Source organism: Carassius auratus, chromosome 5 (genome assembly GCF_003368295.1).
Source record: "Carassius auratus strain Wakin chromosome 5, ASM336829v1, whole genome shotgun sequence".
NCBI lineage: Eukaryota > Metazoa > Chordata > Actinopteri > Cypriniformes > Cyprinidae > Carassius > Carassius auratus.
In genome coordinates this window covers 21,187,635-21,200,082 of record NC_039247.1, presented here as the reverse complement: position 1 = coordinate 21,200,082, position 12,448 = coordinate 21,187,635, and the positions used below count along the sequence as shown (strand labels likewise).

At 34.8% G+C, this 12,448-nt stretch overlaps 1 protein-coding gene across 1 annotated transcript; it reads right to left on the bottom strand.

Moving 5' to 3' along the window:
* Nucleotides 1–354: 354 nt before the first annotated feature.
* On the bottom strand, nucleotides 355–12,239 carry LOC113080907 (serine/threonine-protein phosphatase with EF-hands 2-like). Its single transcript, XM_026252967.1, has 19 exons — nucleotides 11,823–12,239; nucleotides 10,904–10,960; nucleotides 10,747–10,764; nucleotides 10,594–10,602; nucleotides 10,095–10,222; nucleotides 9,018–9,072; nucleotides 8,746–8,921; nucleotides 8,537–8,651; nucleotides 8,406–8,452; nucleotides 8,132–8,298; nucleotides 7,261–7,297; nucleotides 5,840–5,989; nucleotides 5,404–5,751; nucleotides 4,253–4,438; nucleotides 2,764–2,906; nucleotides 2,471–2,577; nucleotides 2,202–2,365; nucleotides 2,020–2,107; nucleotides 355–1,124 (listed from the first exon to the last, which is right to left on the bottom strand). Exons 2-19 carry the CDS (start codon nucleotides 10,953–10,955, stop codon nucleotides 844–846), a joined length of 2,271 nt encoding a protein of 756 aa, XP_026108752.1. The 5' UTR covers nucleotides 10,956–10,960; nucleotides 11,823–12,239; the 3' UTR covers nucleotides 355–843.
* Between the last annotated feature and the right edge of the window lie 209 nt (nucleotides 12,240–12,448).

Below are 12,448 nucleotides of genomic sequence, written 5' to 3'. Positions count from 1 at the left end.
AAAAAAGCAAAGAGAAAGAAAATGTATTCCATGTGTTGTTATTAACAACATGAACTGCAATAAATGTTAGGCCTACATTAGGACTACATCAAGGTTTCCTAGAGTATGCGTGTATGATTTATAATATATATATATATATATATATATATATATATATATATATATATATATATATATATATATATAAAATATGTATGTATGTGTTTGGGAATGGATTTTAGGTCATAGAATGCTTAAGAAACATGCAAATAGACTATACTCCGTCTATCCTATGTTATTTTTAATAACAAAACCCTACCAAAATCCTTCAGTCAGTGTGTGGGAAAGGACAGCACCAGTCTGTTTTTTGGGTGGTCTGTTTTCTAGGACAATGCCTTTTATTTGCTTACAGCAACAGATCACAGAGCTCGATGTCAACATACCTCTTATTATAAACACACTTGCTCTTAAAACCCACAGAAAAGTTGCAGTAAAAGACGTTTTCAAACATTTACTTGCACATTCACACAGACAATAGAACAAATAGATTATGTCCAACATTTAGTCTATATAGTCATGTCATGGAGTATTATCAAGATACTGATCGCTGATTTTGATACAGAATATGTTAATAAATTTGTCAGAGACAATGAAGGCAAACACTAGAAGCCTTTTTATCTTATTTTAGGGGAGATAAAACCAAATGCATAAATCTTTGAAATATCAGATAACATTTATTATTAAGCACTGAACATAGGTGTATTCTAAACCTGCACCATTAATTATTTTTGGTTAAGAGAGGAGCATTAAAGTCTAAAAGGTTTAATCTGGCGTCAGGGTTAAATACCAAGGGAAGGTTATAATTTATAACAGATCTTCAGTCTGTGAAGCTGGATTGTCTACAGTCTGCGAGGTTAGACATTTGTCAGTGTCCTGCTTGAGCTTTAGTAGACTTTGACCCCTCTCGAGTCTGCTTTTGTCTACTAGCCGGAAAGCCTCCATAAACTCATCAATGTCAATGCTACCGTCATTATTTGTGTCGGTGCTGATAACCAGCCCGTTGATGACCTCGTCAGAGATCTCCATTTTCAGATAGGCACTGAGCAGCTTCAACGTCTGACGGAAATCCTCAAAAGTGATGAGACCTGGGAGAAACGCAAACACTGGTCATGGGAGTGTAATATTCAAAGCCACCCAGTTACATTTTGTCTGTTCTCAGCAGGAATTATCTTCAACAGGGCAATCACTGCGCAATCACTTGACCCTTCGCCAGGAGTCTGATTGGCTGACCTGTCATAATGCTAAATCTGTCCTCTTTGCTCTGCGATGTATTTTTCACTACGGTGAGAGCACCATGGCTTGTCGGATGTAGCAACAGTAACTAAGGGGGGCAGGTCTTTGCAAAAGGTCAATTGACAATTCTTATTTTAGTAAAATATTGCAGTGGAAGAATACTCCATCCCTTCCCACAACCAATGAGAATTAGCAAACAACAATGATCTCTTTCTCATTCAAGAAGCCATTTCACTCAGAAATATAGGCCACAATATATGTAAAATGGGTCATTTTTATGAGTTTATGTCTTTTTGAACATTTATTTAAAAAATACAGTAACACTTTAGTATAGGGTCCAATTCACACTAATAACTAGTTGCTTATTAGCATGTCTATATTGGCTGTTTATTAGTGCCTATAAAGTTCATATAATGCATGACATCCATAATCCTACCCAATACCCTAAACTTAACAAATACCTTATAAACTACTAATAAGCAGCAAATAAGGAGTTAATTGAGGCAAAAGTCATAGTTAATGGTTAGTTAATAGTGAGAATAAATGAGTGGGAATAAATGAGTAAATAAATGACTGAGAAACGTCTGGCATATACGTCACCAGAGAGAAGTCTGTTGTTTTCACTGGAAGATGACATTTATGTTGATCAAAAAAGCATTAAAAATGAAACCTACATGGATGAATCATTCACAGTATGATCTATAATGATAAAGAGCTATTATTATTATCTGCATATATTTTTCATACCTGAATTATCGGTGTCCACTATTCTGAAAATGGTCTCTAGTGTGGAGCGATGTCTATAAAGTGTCTCCAGCATAGTCTGTTCAATGTGCTGTAGACAGAACAGAGGATAGCAGTTAATGTAACATATTCACAGCCATTCTGCATTACAAACACAGCAGACGTGATCAAAAGAGCTGCTTTACCTGGGATCTGGGCTTTTTTAGGGCGAGATCACGGAACCAGCCTTGATAGTCCAGCTTTCCTTCTTTGGTGCTGGACAGTAGCTGAGGATGAAGCACTTGCCAAGGCAGATCCAGGTGAAGAACTCGCTCGATTGCACTCGCCCAGTCATTCAAACAGATCAGTCCTGTCGGGTCGAAGATCATTTATTTAGTTAAGAAGTGGTAGTGATATCATCATAACAATAGGTGTCAGAATACTGAATGCACATTTTATAGATAGTTGTGCTTACCTGTGTTCTCCTTGTCAATCTCTTGAAAGGCACTGAGGAGATCTGACTTGTGCACAAACAGTAGCTCTCGTAGGGCTTTGAAAGCTGTATGCTCTGTGCGTTTTACACTGAAAGAACACCAAGAAATGAGCCAGAAAAATGACAATGAATCTTGAACACTCGAACACAACATCTGCTGTAGTTTTTGCACCAAATCCTACATCAATACCAGACAATACATTTCAAATTGTGAATGAAAATCCTTCCTCTAGTTCAGTCTAGTTCAAACGGCTGATGGTATCATGTCGATTTACCTTTGTGGAAAGCTCAGTCCTCGGGTCATATGGGTGACCTGATACTGAACGAAGTAGGGCACGAGATCTGGACCCAGTCTGACAAAGGCTCCTCTGTTACTGCCAGCCTCATAGTAGTTAGAGGCTGAAAAAATGGTCAGGACCTGAAAAAAACATGGAGGGACAACCATAATCAACCTAATCAAATCAACCTTAAAGGGATCCTCCACCCCAAAATGAAAATGTTGTCATTAATCACTTAACCCCAAACCCATAAAAGCTTTGTTCGTCTTCAGAGCACAATTTAAAATATTTTGGATGAAAACCGGGAGGCTTGTGACTGTCCCATAGACTGCCAAATAAGTTACACTGACAAGGTCTAGAAAAGTATGAAAGACATCGTCAGAATAGTCCATCTGCCATCAGTGGTTCAGCCGCTGTTTCTACGTGTATTTAGCTTTGATTTGAAAGAAAACAGAGCATCCTTGTGACGCAGCTGATACAGAAGAGCATACGCAGCATACAGTGATGTGGAGAGACACAGAGACTGTCGACAAAGGAATTGTTGAATAAAGTCATTACTTTTGTTTTCTTCACTTACAATAAGTATTCTCGTCGCTTCACAACATTACGGTTGAACCACTGATGACAGATGGACTATTCTGACCATGTCTTTCATACTTTTATGGACCTTGACAGTGTAACTTATTGGCCGGCTATGGGACAGTCACAAACCTCCCGTTTTTTTCATCCAAAATATCTTAAATTGTGCTACGAAGAAGAAAAAAAAACAAAGCTTTTATGGGATTTTTTAAAAACAAATTACAATTATCTTGATGTTCTCCTAAAAGAAAGGGAAAAATTTCTAAGGAGAACTCCTGATTTCCTGCTTATTAATAGTTAGCAAGATAGTTGTTAAGTTTAGGTACAGGGTAGGATTAAGGGGCCTAAAGTACGGTTATGCAGAATAAGCCATTGATATATGCTTTATACTGTAGGTACTAATAAAGGCCAGTATGTTAGTAATATGCACACAAAGAAGCAGGTAGTTAATAGTGAAAATTGGTTCTTAAAAGAAAGTGTTACCTTGAACTCTTTATCTCTCTTTATATTCTTTTCAAATTGATTTTTTAGGAGAAGCTTTTGAGATGCTTATTATGCTTATAATACATACTGTACAGTAAATGAGAACTAGCATTCCTTGAGATATGAAAGGGCAACCTCTGCAGATTAATTTTACTCTGAGCTCGGCTAGAGAATAACTACTTTACTCACAGGTGTCCTAAAAACACAGTGTCCTAAAAACTGCTTTAAATTAACATGAGCTAAAATTAACATAAGTACATGAAATGGCTTCAAATGAGTATGTTCATATAAATTCAGTCATTGCCTTACACACATCTAAAAACTATCGGAAATAACTCCGCTTTAATATTAGCCAAACTGACATTATCATTATTATTTTCTTCTCAAAAGTCTGTCTGAGGGCTCAGGTCACTGCATTCCTCACCTTACGATTGTGGCAAAACTCGTATCCGTCCTGTTTGCACTCGTGTGAGCGGATGATGAGCTGGAGATTGTGCCTGTTCAGAAAGTCTTCTGTGACATCAGGACCCCAATAACAGCCTCCACCACGGACCTCATTGGGAATGCAACCGTCCTGAGACATGGGGTCACTCCACAGCAGGTCCAAAATCTGATGGCACACAAGAGGAAAATGTAAAACTATTTGCTTTGCATTTAAAGCAAACGTTCCAGATTAAATGGCAAATGTATCCCACTAGTCTCATGTTACATTTTTCTTGTGAATATACTTCAAGAACTTACTTCTATTTTGTGTGTGTGTGTGTGGGGGGGGGGGGGGTTGCATTTTAACATTTATTTAGTGTTTTCCAAAAGTTTCCATACATTAAGCGCAGTACTCCAAATTCAGTTTGTGTGTTTATACACTGAGGGATGAGTTGAAATGAATGCTGCAAAACTATACATGTATTGTGTTGGTACAGTTGTTCTTGACCAAGGAGCCGGAGTCCACAAATTAACCTAAAATTATTTTAGATAGTCTTAATATTAAAAAAGCTCAGACAACTACAAAAATCAAGCTATTTCGTTTTGTAATTTCCCTCCTCAAAAACTTTATTATTTTAAGAATATTAAGAATATTATTTTAAAAATTTTGACATGGAAAAGTCATATAAATTAATAAATCTTGGGCCTTTTATACATTTTATAAACATGTATAAACAAATTTTTCTAGTTACACTCTTACAAACAAGGATTCTTTATTGGCATCTATGCTTGAAGAACCTTTAACATCCATGAAATCTTTCCTTTCCACAAAAGTTTTTTATTTTTTATTTTTACAGTGGTGAAAAGTTATTTTAGGAACTGTTTACTGAATGAATAATGTTTCTTCATTGAAAAAAAAAAAAATCTAACTTTTAAATTTAAAGAGAGTATGCCAGGCTCGAAAAATAATTCATCAGGTAGAAATTTTGAGCAAAAATATTTTATTTTTTTATAAAAAATGTAAAAACTCTGTATCCTTAATACTTTAATATCCTTAATCCCTAAAGTATTAAGTATTAAACACTGTTCAGTAAATCACAAACAACTGGAAAAGTCATTAGGCCATAGTTACGGATACTGGGAGTAGCCCACCTGTTTCCACTCATCATTGCTGTTGTCGGTGAGCTGTGATGAGTCTGGTTCAGAGTCAGGCGACAGAGCAGTGCTCAGTATACTGTGAGACTTGCTGAAGCTGGACAGACTAAACTCTGCTTGTCTACGACGAACCTCAAACTCCCCCTCAAGCGTCCGAGCCATGGTGCTTGAGAAGTCTTGAAGGGAGCGTCTCTGAAAACTGTCCCGAGCACCAAACGGTTTGGGAAAGGTCAGCGAGCCCATTGTATTCTTACAGAGGACCGTCTCAGGTAAACGCTCTGAATTCGCATATACATTAATACGTGATGGAGTCTTCTTCTTAGGAGGCCTCAGAGAAGACACATACTATAGAAGTACAATATTTTTTAACATCAGTTATAAAAGAGGAGATGTTCATGCTTTTAACAACATGTTAACCGTTCGTTGGACTCACTCTGTGTCTGTCCACTCGAGCTATCAGAGCGAGATCAGTGGTGTCTGAGACTCCTCCGTGGACTATCAGCACCCGCTGGTCGATTACTGTCACTAAAGGCAGCCAGCTGAAGATCTTCTGGAGCAGCTTGAGAATACGCCTCCCATGCAGCTTAATGTGATTGAACAGATGAGAGATTTGAGGAAACAAAGCACATCAAATAAACTGCCCCATAATGTGAAGGTTAGAGCAGAAACAAGGCAAAAGAACAGAGCAGAACACATTACTGATGATGTAATGAGATATTATCATATTGCAGCAGAGTTATTATCATTGACTACAATTAAAACTATAATAAACATACACACTTGAAATAAAATTCATTGAAAAAAAATCTTTCATCTTATTGCAAAGGCAATGTTACTCTTCTTTTTTTTTGGAGTAAATAAAAACTTAATAAAAACTACATAGACAAAAAAATAATAAATATTGAAAAATGTAATATATTTCAAAATATGAACAAAGCTATAATCAATGCCACTGACCTTAAATCTGCCAAAAAAAAAAAAAAATTGACGAAAGATTGTCCTATTGCTTAACCTGCATTTTCTTTACTTGAAACCTCTATATATAACACATTTTAAAAGTAATTTTAATGCATTAATTATGCCTTTTAATGCACCTTATAATGCACTGATAGAATGATCTCATGAATAAACATTATAATAATCATCATTGAAAGTATCATGCATTAAAACACATTATACTAGATAAACAAACCTTCAAAAATTATAATGCATTTTAACTTTGGTTCAAATTATTTATGAAAAGATATAATGTATAACAACAACATACATTATGAATACTTTTATAATGAATAATACATAAAGGCTTTGCCAATTTTCTTTTAAAATACTAGTATAAATACAATACAAATGACTCATAACTGTATATTATTTCCCACTAATCACATTTCAATCAAAAGTTTATTTGATTTCCAGCTAATTAACAGCCAGAAGTTCTTTAAAATTCTAATATAATACCTTTCCAATGGTATGAAAATAACTCTGTATCCGTTTATTCAATTTCCTTCTAAGGTGTCATAATATGCAGTCAAAGGTTTGTTAATTTCTAATCTAGTTAGTTAACAGCCACCGGTGAGAGAGAGCACATGAAGTCTTGAAGCCTGCTTGTTGTAATCCTCTTACCGAGGACTGACCCACATTAACTGTGTAAATAACTGCAGGAGAACTGACCAGAGTGTCCTCTTTTAAACTGTAAGTCTGAGCTGGCCACTTTCTGTTAATAGGTGCTGTTCTTAGAAGGAAATCCCTTACTGTTTCATAACAGAGATAAACGGCTAACACCACATGCTAAACAAACTCTGAGGAATTACCGTGCACAGACATTAGATGTAACGTTAGGCCTAATTAATGGCCTACCTTGTATTTGCTCAGTACTTCTTTGGTGAAGCCATACCTTTGAAGAGAAAACAACATGTTTTCACAAAAACAGAATTCAAAGTGGAAGTTTTTCTTGTAGAAAAAGGGAAATAAATCAGAGCATTTGATTCAGATGAAAACAGAATCTTTATTCTTATTCATTCTCTTATAGGTCTGACGTTAAGTGTTGATTATCATATTATAGTATCACCTTGTGACCGATCCTCACAAATATTAGTACGCTGACTCATCTAGACCAGTGATTCTCGAAATGTTTGACTCCAAGGGTCTCTTTTGTCCATGACAGTATTCAAAGGCCGCTCTTTCTAATCTGATATGTACCTCTGGTACTTCTGTTGTACACCGTAAAAAAGTTTCGAAAAACGAAATTATTCTGAAATATTTATTTGAAGTCAATAAAAGATTACTGGAGTATATTTAACATGACAACACTATTACAATGTGTTTCTTTGTAATTAAATGTGAAATTTACCAGGAATTTCTGACTGAAAATTGAAAAAAAAAAAAACATTTTTAGATTATTTTTAGTGTGTTTTTTCTAGCATTTTAATTAAGATTATGTTAACATAAAAGTTTAACTTTATTGTGGACCCCTGGAAGTCTGCTTATGCCCCCTAGTGGTTACTAGAGTGGCTTATATGAAACTATTTAGTAATTCGGAGTCTATAAAACGTGCATGTATGGAACGGCAGTGGAGAAGTAAACAGACTCTTAATAAAGTACTGGTATCGTTTGCTTTAAACTTACTAAGCTTGGATACTGCAAAATACAAGTACTGTCCAAAGTTTTAAGAGTATCTTATATAGTGTATTAGTGAATACATGTGTTCAGCACATACTGTATCCATTACCTCAGATTAATGATGTGATCTTCATGGTTTCCTCGATTAAGATAAACATCTCCAGGATACACAAGCAGGAAAGCAAACAGTATGAGCAGAATCTCCATGGAGTCTTTGCCTCGGTCCACAAAGTCTCCGTTGAAAACATAAGGTTTCTCCAGTGACGGCATTCCATTCTGGAAAAATAAACCCCCCCCAAATCCATAGGAACAGATATATTAAAGCCATGCTTTATCAAGCTAACACAATACTGTAGCTGAGAGTAAAATAAATGAATGCCAACCTTGTAAAATATTAGTAGCAGGTCTTCTAATTGCCCATGTAGATCACCTGTAATAAAGTTCATCATTTTATTTAAAAGGGGCATTGAATAGTGTTTTAATAACAAATAAAAAATGTGTCAGCCACTCTCACCACAAATGGTTATTTCTTTGCTATGGCATGTCGAGACTCGGTTGATATTTGGCAACACTCTGAGCAACCTCCATGTTTCCAGAAGAAGCTGAAGAACGTAACGAGAGTGAAGCTGCTGCTTGGAGAAACCAGAAATATGCATGGTTAAAGACATCTGATTATCTTATACATAAACATATATTTCATGCATCCTCCTGGAAAACACCTACTTGTTTGTTTTTAAAGGCCTCTACAAGATCAGCCACCTGGTCCATATCTAAAGGAAAGGTTAGTCGTGGGCCAGCGTAAATGTCTGGGACATCAATATTGGTGAAGCTGAAGTATCTCTCCCACTCTGCATCTCTGCAAACCTCGTTTTCTCGGAAGATGTGTGAGATCAGTTTTCCTACATGATAAAACATAAAGCATGTGTTCAGCATGGATACATTTCTGGGGAAGGTTTTATATGTGTTATGTGTTTATATGCAGAAGCTTTGATTACGTTCACTGCTTGATCGAGTGAAGTTATCCATCAGGTAACCAAGAAAATTGTATAACTGTGTGAGAAAGTGAGAAAGAAATGTATTTGTCATATATTACATTTGTTCACCGTTTTCACAGTTAAATTAAGTCAATTCATTCAAAAATTCCAAGCTTGCATGTTTTGGATAGACTATCCATGTTTTGATATTTTTGTCAACCCTGTTACAGACACAAGCATTACTGTATACAAACGTTTTGATAAGAACTATGCAATAGTTTTTTTTTCACATATGTATGTATGTGTGCAGCATTTGGTTCTGAGAATTTCAAATTTTTGATTTTTTGAAAATATATTTATATTTGTCATTCGGATTACCAAGAATATACTCGTTTATTTTGGAGGGTGACCACGTTAAATAAGAGAGATATTTAAAAAAGTGCTTTAGAATAAAACATATAAAAACAATGAGTTATGGGAAAAAATATTTTTACTCTATCTCATCATCTTAAACCAGTTATTAACAACACATTTTTGCCTTCATTTTGCTAAATAAGAGTCCTGCTGAAAAAGAAAAATCATAGTGAGGGACAAGCCAAAACCCCTACCCTTAATTAGTACAAATGCTATTTAGATTATTTAAAATAATATTTCATTGACTTTTTTGATGTTATGTTGATGTAATATTTTTGAAAGAATACATAGTATTGTTATGCTTTTAAATCACAATCATTTTTGTTGTTGTTGTTGTTATATTAATTCTATGCTTGATTATTTCATAGGGACGCAAAAGGCACCCATTTCGTGGAATGACCAAAAATAACTAGAGGTTTGTCAAAGTACTACAGTAAACAGTAAATAGATTTGCACTACAAACCAGTGTTTTTTTTTTTGTTTGTTTTTTTTTGGATTATGATAATGAATTCAAATAATATGATAACAAATACCTGTTTGCAATATCATGCAGCAAAATAGACTGTTTTTGTACAGGTAAAAAAAACAGCTGCACAGCATGACACCGTAAGCCTCACACATTCAAGTTCCAAATGGCCTCACCTGCTCTCGTGTTAAAAATAGCGTTGAGAATGGATGTCTTACTTTGATCTGGTCTTGTAGGTCTGCGTACTCCATGGACTGGAAGATGTTCCAGGTGTATCTGCGTCTCATTTCCATGCGAGCCGCATACTGTCGGTACCAGCGCTGGATCAGCACCGCTGCTTTTATTGCTTTCAAGAGAATGCAAAAGAGCTCAGAAAGGGTTTTTCCTTTTGGTTTAACTAAATATAATTAAACCATTTTGTTATAAGTGCAATAGTATTCATGTCGAGCTTCTAGATTTACACCCAGTAGAGTATCATTTGAGATATTATTATTTATACACACACACAATAAAATGGTGTAAGATTAGATTTTTGCAAAGTAAATTTCACAAAATTACCAAGAAACAGTAGTTAATATATTTAAAGATTTAAATATTAGGCTGTTTTCTTTTCCTTATAAGACAAACTTTTACTGTACTGTAAGTCTTATAACTGTACAGGATGTGCTACCCAAAACAGATATCACAGTAGTCATAAAAAAGATGAGTTTTGCTTACTTATGGCCGCTGTAGATTTGCATGAAAAGAAGAAAGGTTTAGAAAGTAAATTAGTTAGCCTACTTATATATTGACATTGCACAGAATTAATTGACAACCATGTTGTCATAAATAAGGTTTTACACAAGCTTTGCTGCACTGGTAAAAACTCACCTGGGATGGCATGTCCATCTGTTTTAAGAAGAAGAAGTCTTTAGGTCAAGTTATATTCACACTAAACAGTCTTCGACTAAACAAAACTCACACAAACATACATATATTCTTTGAATTGCACGAGCCATTCATATAAATGTTATTGTAAACATTTTACCTTTATCAAATCGTCTGTTGAATTTGCTGGTTTTTGTGGCACCACACCCCATAGCTTCTGATGAAGGTAGAAAATGTCAAGTCAAGCACTTTTATTAAGCACTTGTATGACACTTTATGAATCAAGCACATTGAATCGTATTTTATATATTTATTTAATACAAATTGCATTACAAAAGTATAAATGCACAATATAAAAAAAAATGTAAAAAAAAAATACTTTTTTCGATAGTACACAATTTACACAATACATTATTATATTATATAATATATTATTACATACTATAGATCAGACCAAAAAAAAAAAAGAAATACTCTGGTAAATCATATCAGAGATTTGATGATAATAAAAATACTGTACAATATTTCAAGTTTGTTGCATGAACACCAAATGTCATGTTGTTGCACACGTTAATGAGATCCAGAGAGCGAGTTACTCTGGCTTCATTGTTCTCTCGCACTGGCCTCAATCTTCTTTACAGAGCAGACGACGTCAACACACACCTGTGACTCTGTGAAAGACCCTGCCTCACTCTAAATCACTAAATCATCTGTTATTCATTCATAGTCTTTAAGTTTAAGAGCCTGAGTAGTTATCTCACAACTTTTTAGTTAAGTGGAATAAGTGCTACTGCTATATGAAAAATATTATATTAATTATACATTTATAATTTTTCTTTGTTTGTAACATAATTTAACACATACAAAATCTTGCCTATTTAAAAAAAAAATGGTTAAAGATTTCATTATAGATGACCATTAAATTAGACATAGTACTTTGGTACCTTTTCTGGGCATTTCCTTGAATTGAAATGTACTGATGTAACTGATGTAAATAGTTTCAGCAAAACTCTGTCTTTAATAGTCCAAACCATAAAAGGTTACAGCCAGATATGACAAATCAAGGTGGTAAATCTCACCTGGTGGGTTTCTCTTTAATCAAGGAAATCCCAAAAGATTGATTTCCACAACATATCATCCAAAGGAATGTATCCGCCTGGAGAACCCCATCGGTGCTTGAGTTAGTCAATGCAAATAGTAGAAATGGAAATAAATCAGCTTGTGAAGACACAAAGAAAGCAAAGTCACACACTTCCCCATGTCCACCGAGAAACCTTCAATGTCCTGAGCAAAAATCCATTATTTCATTCAAAAATAAGAGAAGATCTTGTGTCAAACTCCCGGGGCCTTCAGTAGGTGTGTGTTTGTTTCTCTGCGTCTTAACAGTCTTCATCTGTGTAGCTGAATTAAGTCAACTAGCCCTAAAGGGATTAGGGGTAATAGCTTGATTCGACTTGACTGGACTTTGTAGGAAATAGCACTTTCAAAGGAAACAGATGGAGCAGTCTGGGGTATATTTTTAGCAATAGTCAAAAAAAAAAAAAAAAAAACACTATATGTATATATTCTGTACATTTCCTACCATAAATGTATCAAAACTTAATTTTTGATTAGTAATATCCATTTCTAAGAATTCATTTGGACATCTTCAAAGATGAGTTTCTTAGTATTTAGATTTTTTTTTTTTGCACCCTCAGATTCCAGA

What these genes read in the sequence shown, in the direction of transcription:
- LOC113080907 (XM_026252967.1), bottom strand. Translation starts at nt 10,955, where the DNA reads ATGGGGTGTGGTGCCACAAAAACCAGCAAATTCAACAGACGATTTGAT. An exon ending in ACCTACAAGACCAGATCAAA is followed by an intron (nt 9,073 to 10,094) that starts GTAAGACATCCA and finishes TTTCTCACACAG; the next exon opens with TTATACAATTTTCTTGGTTA. An exon ending in AGTTTTGCCACAATCGTAAG is followed by an intron (nt 2,907 to 4,252) that starts GTGAGGAATGCA and finishes TGTTTTTTTCAG; the next exon opens with GTCCTGACCATTTTTTCAGC.